The sequence below is a fragment of the Mizuhopecten yessoensis genome, unplaced genomic scaffold (genome assembly GCF_002113885.1).
Source record: "Mizuhopecten yessoensis strain PY_sf001 unplaced genomic scaffold, ASM211388v2 scaffold3229, whole genome shotgun sequence".
NCBI lineage: Eukaryota > Metazoa > Mollusca > Bivalvia > Pectinida > Pectinidae > Mizuhopecten > Mizuhopecten yessoensis.
Window position 1 is genome coordinate 2,387,826 of NW_018404940.1, and position 10,273 is coordinate 2,398,098.

A 10,273-nucleotide genomic window follows, 5' to 3' on the forward strand; every position below is an offset into this window, starting at 1 on the left:
GCCAAAGATCCTATCCTAAATATCAGATATCAATGTATGTGTTACAGGCAGAGATATGGAGTGTGTTTACAGCCATTTTGAAGAAGAGCCGCCGGAACCTGCAGGCGTGTACAGAAGTAGGGCTGATCGAACACGCACTTAACCTCCTCAAGGACACCGAAGACGTCATAGCTGGTCAGTCCACTACTCATGGACACCAGTCCATTTCACCTAAACGAAATCCAAGGTCCCTTGTATCTACGTTTGCATACTTATCTACACATTTGGTGTAATGACTGCACTTTGACACTCATACTACACCCTATTCATATGTCAAAAATGTGCAATGTGTAGTCCCTTGTATATGATGCCTGAATGCACACAGAAAACCAGGATCTTGTTACCGGAAATTTGAACTCTGATTGTTCTGGTATGCCTGGCACACTATGAATAAAATACGCATTCTGAGAATAAGATATATCTAGTAAACAGGTCTAACAAATAATAATAATAATAATAATTTGAAGTTCTTATATACCGCTTTATCACTACCTAGTTCGTAGGTCGTCTCAAAGTGGTTCACAAATTATAGGGCTATAGGGCCTTTGCAACCAGCCAATATCTTTCTCAACTCCCTGGGGAGTATACAGCCGGTGCTGCCATTTCGGCGCTCACAGCTAGCATTCTACAATTGTAGCACTGCCTAACCACATACTCATTTACAGCTGAGTAGACTGGAACAAGCAGAGTAAAGTATCCATGCTGTGCCGTGACTCGAACCCACAACCCTTCAATCACGAGCCCGGCATCTTACCACTAGACTACCGTGCCTCCAAAGGTCTAACAAAACAAATTGTATTGATGTCCCAAATATATACATTTCTTCTTGCAAACCATAGCTTGCTCGTATTGATATGATACCATTTTGCACATATGTATATGGCAGTCATCGTTAACAATATTTAACCAAAATTTATTCGAAACCTATGGAACAAAATTGGAGCAAAACGGATTCAAAAGATGAGCACCGTAATCTGTTAAGATAAAAGTGAATTAGAATTTAAAAAAACCAAAAAACAATAAGGTTCCCCCCCACCACCACAACAAATAAAGCAATACCAATTAGGATGCCCCAAAGAAAGAAAGCATTTCAGGATACTTTTATTACCTAATAAAAATTGCAAGTACAGCTTAAGGAATTCAAAATCACATTCACTCCACTTTGGAATTAAAAATTTCAAAGGACAAAAGTAAAATTTACGCGGTACAGGGTAGATTTTTAGTTTCACAATAACTATTTTACTGTACAGACCTTGTAACACTAAAAGCAAATGATCAATACATTTTTCAATAACGGCAGACACCGATACTGGTTTTAGCATAATTCGTCTATCTATAATTCACTCAGTAGATCTGAAAATGGAAATCTATTCCTGAAAGGTCGTAGCTTGTGAATTTTATAATAGTGTTCTCCTTGGTTGGGAATGCCAGAGTTTTTATGTCAAATTGTCAAAAGGTATAGCACACCCTTGGGATGAAGGTTCAAGTTTGTTCAATGGCGAATTTTATACAAGTATATGTTGTAGGTGTAAAATCAGAGTAAGGCTATATAAAGTCAGTCATGTCTTCATGGTTGCAAATAAATGGATTTTCTGGCTTTCTGCAGGGATGGTGAGGACTGTTGGTTCAGTGACAATTTATACAAGTATATAGGGGTGGAACCAGAATAAGGCTATCAAGTCTGTTTTGAGTGTCATTTCTTCAAGGTTGCAAACGGATGGAATAACTGGTGTTCCCCTTGGGATGGAGATTAAAGTTTGTTCAGTGACACAGTTACAATTGCCAAAAGGAGGGTCGAAACTCGGCTTAAGATGATCATAATCAGATCATTTTGGCTTTCACAACTGTACTTGGCTGTAGAATTATTGATTACAGTATAATCCATTTCTTGCCGGTGGTTAAGATTCCCACTAGTATATATTGCCTTGCATAATTATACATGTATCCATAATCTTAGCTCACCTTGTAGTTTGTAAAACTCTTATAACTAAATAAAATTTTCTCTGGAAATACAAGGCTTGGAGTCATGACATGCAATTTGTCTGGTAAGATTATATGTTAGGTAAATTTGTTGACCTGATTTAGGAAAAAGTGTCTGTATTGTTGATATTAGGGCCCCGGTTTCACGATTATCAAAATGTAGGAGCTTCTTAACTTCGAAGATACATTTTCAATAATTCATTGCAAATGCTATGCATGCAGAATTATGTCTTTCAACTTATGCAATGAAAAACTGTCAACATTGTCAGAAAATCAATTGCATGTTATTGATGTGTAGGTCTGTTAATAGACATTTTATACGAGGTAAGAATATTCTCCCTTACTTACATCATGTATGAGAAGTTCCCCCACCTTCAGGTTGTTTGTAAACTAGGGCAGACTTGTGATGATATCCAATTTGCTCAGGAAATAAAAGATATTCTACTGAATGCCCAGAGTTGAAAAAATCAACCCAGAAGAAGTTAATTTACAATGAAACCTGTATTAAGGATATGCCAACACCCTATATCGAGACTGAAATGGGAAATGTATAATCACACGTACTTCAGAAATAACATTTCCGATACAAAGACATAAACTGACTCACGGAAAGACACTGACAAGAGACCAGACAACTTCAAGAAGGTCATACAGTATATGAAGCACATGGAATGCGGACTGATGTGTTTTCACTTCCTTACAGTAGTTCATGAGCTCGAGGTCATTACGATTTTCGGTGTCTAGGTAGTTACGCTCTGTGGAGTAAATCTTTTTTTTATAATGACACTGCCTCTGTTAAAATAGTCTTTGTTAAAATATCAAGATTCATATGACAATGCATGTGTGGGTGCACGTGAGAACGGCATGCCATCCGATAGCCTCGGGTTACATATGTACCTGACATGTAAATATACCATGCGCTGGCGGTCTGTGGAATGGTGTCCAAAGTGTGCAAAAGAACAATAAATTCTCACTTTTGATATCATAATTTTAATGTCTTATCATTTTTGATAATTTTTGAAAGAGATGACTATCATTGTGTAGATTTTATCCCTCTGCAAAAAGTTCCGATTTTTTTCAAGGAAGACAACTCTCACCATGATCAAAATGATTGTAAAATGTAGAATAAATTAATTATAAAGCCATTGTGTATATAAATTTTGTTCAATTTTCCACTATTTTTGTATGAAACTTTGTGTCCTGTTTGCTTTTACCTTGTAATTAATCACTTTTATCCATACAATTTCAATAAAAAACACTTTGTGTAACGTGTTTTAAATATTTTTTGATAATTAAAATATTTGCAGGGTTAATTAGCAATGCTTCTTTTCATTTTTTTATTGTTGTTATTGTTCCGAACAATGCCACACACCAAAAAAATGGAAAATATTAAAATTGACGAAAACTAATTTTTTGGGGTATTTTTTCCAAAAAATCCCAAGCGTGTCGGAATGCTTAGATTTTCATAAAATTACCTCTGCATAGTTGCTTAACCATTATGTGATTGTGAAAGGGTGAAGCCTGCTTAAGAGAGCTATGCTAAGGAATTCCAAAAAGTGGTCTCTTTTTGCAGGTGCTCTGTTTATAAGGGTTAGCTCATAATGTTCAGGTGTTCTGTTAACACAGGTGTTCGTTTAACACAGGTGTATATTCTGTTAACACATGTATTCTGTTAACACATATGATCTGTTGTGATCTGTATACACAGGTGGTCTGTTACTACAGGTGATCTGTTAACACATGTGGTCTATTAATACAGGTGATCTGTATACACAGGTGGTCTGTTAATACAGATGGTTTGTTAACACAGGTAGATATTCTGTTAACACATGTATTCTGTTAATACAGGTGATCTGTATACACAGGTGATCTGTTAACACATGTGATCTCAGGTGATCTGTTAACACATGTGATCTGTTAACACAGGTGATCTGTTCATTGAGATGGTCTGTTAACACAGGTTATCTGTATACAAAGGTGATCTGTATACACAGGTGGTTTGTTAACACATGTGGTCTGTTAACACATATGACCTGTTAACACAGGTGATATGTTAACACAAGTGGTCTGTTTATGGAGGTGGTCTGTTTACACAGGTGATCTGTAAACAAAGGTTGTGTGTTTACACATGTGGTCTGTAAACACAGTGATCTGTAAATATATGTGGTCTGTTAACACAGGTGATCTATTAAAGGAGGTCATGAGTAGATGTATCACCATGCCCCTCCATAACACTTAAATTTGGCTGGGCAAAACTGTTGTAATATGACCAGATTTAGCTTTATCAGAAATTTGATATTTAATTTCCATGGTACCACATGGAAGATTGTTTAGATTAATTTTTTTATCAGGATCCATATTACATTTCAGATCTGATGGTGGAGATGCTGGGTGTTCTGGCTACCTACAGTATCACTGTTAGGGAACTCAAGATGCTCATCAGTCTACTCAAAGCCATGGACGGCAAGTGGGTCAGTATATAGCAGCCTAGACACATTGTTGGATGTTCTGTGTTGTACTTGGTCAAGAAAAACCTTATGAATCCACCAATAGAAATGTCTCTTTTCAATGGTTACAGCAGATGTTAATGACAGACAGCCTGTCATAATTTCCAAAACATTCTGGATCGATCCCACCGAGGTTTAATTTTATCCCACTTCTACCCAAATCCCGGTGGGATCCAAACAAAGTATCCACTAGATTTACACTTGGATTCCCAGTCAAATTTTCAGTTGGGATTTAAACAATCTATGTTCCTGAAAAATATTTTTCATCAAATGGGTATACAATTTTCTTTTATAAATTTCTTCAAAATCCAATAAATATTTTACTGTAATATTCATCAGGTATTTTCATTTGAGTCATGAAGTTGGCAAAATGTGTAAAATTTCCTCAGTTGATAGTTGTATAAGACTGATTTGAAAAAATAAATTTAAACAAGGATAATTACAAAGTTTAATCTTATCATTCTGTACAATATTTTGTGGTGTATAAACAGTCTATTTTTTCTTTCGCAGCCCCAACATTCCGTGAAGCTGTTGTCCGTCCTCAAACTGATGCCGCGACGAGATGGCCCAGATGAGTTTTTCAGTTTCCCCGGTAAAATAGGATCTGTAAGTTTCATCCACTCCAAAAGGATAGAAAATCTACAGTGATAACCTGAACTCTTAGTAATGTGTCTGATTCCAAAATTAACTGGCCATGAAAGAAGGGCTTGGATTCCTTGCAGTCAAATATATCTAAGAAACAAAGCTGCTTTGAAAACAAGCCTTGTACCCAAGGTAGAAGTCGTACTGTGAAGTTTGCGTAAGGTCAGACACCAGCTTATTACAATTATTACTACTTATATTTGAATGTTTTTTGAAATTCCCTTCTTTCTATCAGTATATGTTTCTGCTCTGCCAATATTCCGTCTGCGTATTGCAGAGTTATCTTCTCTTATGAGCAGGTATTGATTGTTACGTCATTTGTTTATGAGAGTAACGTCATCAATTTTTGAGAAAACGACGTAATTTTCTCACACAAACCAATGACGTAACAATCAATACCTGCTCACAAGAGAAGATAACTCTGCAATACGCAAGGCGTAATAGGTCTGGCAACATACAGATCTCACAACCAGTAATAAAAACATGCTTTAGATGACTGATACTCCAGATAATTTCGAAATTACAGCTGCCTTGAAAATAGACTGGCTGATTTAAACGTGCTTTTATGAGCCGTTCAGTATGTCTTTAATTATATCCTCATGTTTGTATGATCTTGTTTGGTAACAATATACTCTGTTTTTCCTATTGTAGCATATCAGTCTACCACCAATCAAAACGTGGCCGTATCAGAATGGCTGGACATTTTCCTGTTGGCTGCGACTTGATCCTGTCACCGGTGTTACAGTGGAGAGGGAGCGCCCATACCTGTACTGGTAAGACTGTTGTAGTTATTCTACATAGAGGATAATTAATGGTTTCCCATATATAGTTTTCATAAGTATGGCAGAATACCAATATCTTTTACGAATGCAAACTAAGGACTGGTGACATGGTTGTGACCATGCCAATGGGATTGCTAGAAATTATCAAGTACAGAACTGTGAAATCAGATATTTTCATGGGGCCCAAATTTCGTGATTTCTTTCCAAAACGCCATTTTACATGAATTCGTGGATTACAAGTACCCATTCAAATGGAGAATCTCTTTATATCAAACTGGTAATTACTTCGTGGACCTATGAATTCTGGATGAAGATAACTAACAAAATCAGCGAAATTAAAAAACCCTTGAAAATGAGTGATTTTGCAGCATAAAATAAAACCCATTATGGTGTAACAAAGAATAATGACATAATAACATAAACGAGGATGAAAGACTTTCCTGTTTAATTTTTGGATGAAATGTGCATTTTACATAGTTTAGTGAATCATAAAGAAATTAAAAAAAATATCCGCCTAACTTTTATGAAATTTGATGAAACTTTTTTACCAAAAGTCTTATGTATTGAATACCAAGTGATTTTCAACACTGACCATTGAAGGCCTTTCTAAACTGAGCATACAAACTTTACATATATGTGTGTATGTATACTGACCAACTGCTACTCTCTAGCTTCAGAACAAATAAAGGGGTTGGATACTCAGCCAACTTCCTGGGGAACTCGCTCGTACTTACCGCTATGAAGGTGAAAGGAAAGGGATTCCAGCACTGTGTCAAACACGATTTCCAACCCCGAAAGGTCAGTGGCCATGACAACCATACAAAAATATTACACTACAAATTCCATGATTTAGGTTGTTTACGTTGTCTGTGCACATGCTGTCACCTTTGTTAGATGATTAATCATGCATAAATATTTTACTTAGTTACAAATCTCTTGAGATGCCTCAGAATTACCTTGATGACCAGAGATACATTGAATATAAGACTCTTTTATTTCTGTGGTGTAGGATGTGGAAATTCCACCCAAAAGGGTTTTCAAATTTGGTGAAACCTGATGCTTGCGAGGGTTTTGCACTAAATGTGAAAGTTACAAGGCTGGAAGTTCTCACACCCCTGAGCATGAAAAGTAGTTGTCTCTTAATCCAAGCACCAAAATTAGATCAGAAACCACAACAAGTATCGACTCCCTGAAAGGTATGGGGGTCATTTGCCCGACCACGTGGGTTTTCTCCAGGTACTCCGGTTTCCTCCCAAATAAAGATCCCCTGTGCCAACAAGAGTGATAAATATCAGTTGTAATAACTTGTTTCATAATTGTTATGAAAGAAATATAGTTTCTTTTCAAATAACCGAGTTGTTTCCCTTGTTTCCACAGTGGTACATGGTGACGCTAGTCTATGTCTACAATCGTTGGAGTAAGTCGGAGCTGCGGTGTTATGTTGACGGAAAGCTTGTTTCCCACACAGAGATGTCCTGGCTCGTCAATACAAGTGATGTAAGTGTTTTCTCCAGTTCTGTCTTTTACCTGTGTCATGCCATTTTGAATTGAAGTATATCAGAATTTAGATATTGTACCTTCAATGTGATTTTATTTTAAAATCAAAACAATGGGAAAAACATAACAGGTTTTAAAAAAATGGCTTTATGCTACAGTATTAAATTCTACAAAATCTTGTCAATATTTTAGCAATACAAGATGTATAGCTTCTATCATTCCTTGATATTTCCACAACATGAGAATGACCTTGACCTCTTTCGTTTTTGCCCTTCCAGCCATTCGACAAGTGTTTTCTGGGAGCAAGTTCAGAGGTTGAGGCTGACCACATGTTCTGCGGTCAGATGTCCAGTGTGTACCTATTTAGTGAGTCACTATCCCCACAACAGATTGCAGCTATCTACCAGCTAGGACCTAACTATAAGGTGTGTATACTAATCTGTTAAAGCTGACTGATTGGTTAGTAAAAACACAATGTATTGATAAAATCTAAACTCTTCAGTTAATTAAATGTATCCTGTTTATATACAGTTTGCAAATATTGTTAGACCACAAGAGTTTATAAATATTCTGCATGTATGATGCAAATTTGACTAAACATACAAATCTCTAATATGAAAAAATATTTCAATTTATATGTTTTTATTTTTTATTTTTTTCAGAGTCAGTTTAGATTTGAAAATGAGAGTGGTCTGACTGGAAACAACATTAACAAAAAGGTATTGTAGTACAAATGATTGTGTGAATGTGGCCATGGAAGATTGGTATTTTCATTTTTATGCTCCCCGGGCTCTATAAAAATGGAGTGAGGGGTCAGACTTAATTGGTCTTATGTCTGTCCAGTCACAATTTGTCGTTGACTTTAATTTAATTACATCCGTAAATTACTGAGAAGGAATCACTTTATATTTAAGCTGAAGTGATTTTGATGATGTCCTGTTGATGGATTTGTTGTTTACCTTGATTTGATGAAAATACTGAAATATATATCACTTTATTTTAGAATGTAATAAATTTTTAAAATGTCTTATTAAGGATATGTTTTTAGGTCTGCAATCTGCAACGATATCTTACCATGACGATACGATGTGTATCATAATACTGAGGTCATAATACGATAGATATATACATGATACATATAGTAATAGAAGAAGCAAAGAGAAAAGATATGTTGCAAATTTTAAACGGCAATATTACAACTGGAGATAGACTTGGTCCAAAATGGGCATAGATTTCACACAATTCATGTATTTCGATGTGCATGCCAGAACCGATACAAGTAGACTAAATTCAGAAATGACAAAATCCTGAAAATATTGTAGATGTATCATAACCTCCCAAAAATACTGTTTGGTACTGTATTCAAAATATCGGGATATATTTCGTCACACAATATATCGTTGCAGGCCTAGTGTTTTTAATGGCATTGTTTCTTGTTCTCTAGCTTGTGTATGACGGGAAGCTGACAAACAGTATCTTGTTTATGTACAACCCCATGGCCTGTGACAGTCAGCTGTGTCTGGAATCTTCTCCCAAGGGAAACCCCTCCTACTTCGTACATGTACAGCACGCCCTCATGTCACAGGTCAGTCTGTACTCCGCAATAAACTCTACTCGCATTTCAAGGAAGTTTTATTTTTGTTATGTTTGGGGCCTGAAATATACTTTATATGTTCACTTCTTATATATCAAACACTATTGACAATAAATCAATTTTCTCAAAATTTAAATTTGTAACAAAAAAAATAATAATAGAGAGGGGTTAAATATACTATATATATTCACTTCTTATATAGATTTAGGACTATTGACAATAAATTAATTTTCTCAAATTTAAATTTGTAAAAGATAAACAAATAGAGGAAAGGGGATATAAGTCTACAAAGAGTGGTGAAGTTATACAAATTAAGAGAATGTAAATAGAAGCTACAGGAATTAATCGTCTGTGGTTGTTGTTTCAGGATGTAAAGGCGGTGATAACCCAGTCCATTCACAGCACGCTCCATTCCCTCGGTGGTGTACAGGTGAGGAATCTCTACTTGTCTCTGAAGAATTTACCTGTATCAATATTTAATACTCACTACCAAATAGGATTAAGTTCATTTTAACAAATTTGAGACCTCGAAATCAGGAAACTGTAAAATTTATGAAAACTTCAAAAATATATACAGTACAGTTTTAATCCTAAAGACAATAGCTGTTCATATATCTATTCTTTCTCTTGTAGGTGTTTTTCCCACTTTTCGGTCAGTTGGACTTCCCTGTGGACAAAGGCGACAAGTCTGAGGTAGACCACACCATATGGTAAGTATGTGATGAATGACAATTTTAGACATCCCATCACTGCCTTCTCTGTGACAGTAAGGTTACACATACATAAAATGTCTGGTTATATGTAAACCTGAAGGACAACTTGACGCAGAGGTGGGAAAAACATGTAGAATAGGAGTTTAAATACTTTGGCAGTAAACAAAGTGGTAAATATAATAGGGTTTTTAGGTCACCTGAGACAAAGTCTCAAGTGACCTATTGCGATAGGCTTTTGTCGTCCGTCGTCCGTCGTGCGTCCGTAAACAATTTACATTTTCGACTTCTTCTCCAAAACCCCTAAACCAATTTCAATGAAATTTTGCAGGGACCTTCCATGGACAAAGGTCAACAGAAATAGTTGCCGGTTTAGTCCTAAGCCCCCAGGGGCCTGAGGGGCGGGGCCAAAAAGGGTCAAATTGACGAAAAATTTCCAAAAACTTCTTTTCCAAAACCCCTGAACCAATTTCAATGAAATTTTGCTGGGACCTTCCATGGACAAAGGTCAACAAAAATAGT

The 10,273-nt window shown here is 36.1% G+C and overlaps 1 protein-coding gene across 5 annotated transcripts in view; it reads left to right on the forward strand.

The window, feature by feature from the left end:
* Positions 1–10,273, forward strand: part of LOC110447174 (neurobeachin-like) — a 294,693-nt gene that overhangs the window by 26,234 nt on the left and 258,186 nt on the right. For all 5 annotated transcript variants that reach the window (XM_021492692.1, XM_021492694.1, XM_021492695.1 and 2 more), the window contains exons 3-13: positions 48–174; positions 4,390–4,490; positions 5,037–5,132; positions 5,820–5,941; positions 6,622–6,748; positions 7,328–7,447; positions 7,726–7,872; positions 8,110–8,166; positions 8,892–9,032; positions 9,409–9,471; positions 9,675–9,751. In XM_021492692.1, the coding sequence (XP_021348367.1) occupies positions 48–174; positions 4,390–4,490; positions 5,037–5,132; positions 5,820–5,941; positions 6,622–6,748; positions 7,328–7,447; positions 7,726–7,872; positions 8,110–8,166; positions 8,892–9,032; positions 9,409–9,471; positions 9,675–9,751 (1,178 nt within the window). The remainder of the gene's footprint in view (positions 1–47; positions 175–4,389; positions 4,491–5,036; positions 5,133–5,819; positions 5,942–6,621; positions 6,749–7,327; positions 7,448–7,725; positions 7,873–8,109; positions 8,167–8,891; positions 9,033–9,408; positions 9,472–9,674; positions 9,752–10,273) is intronic.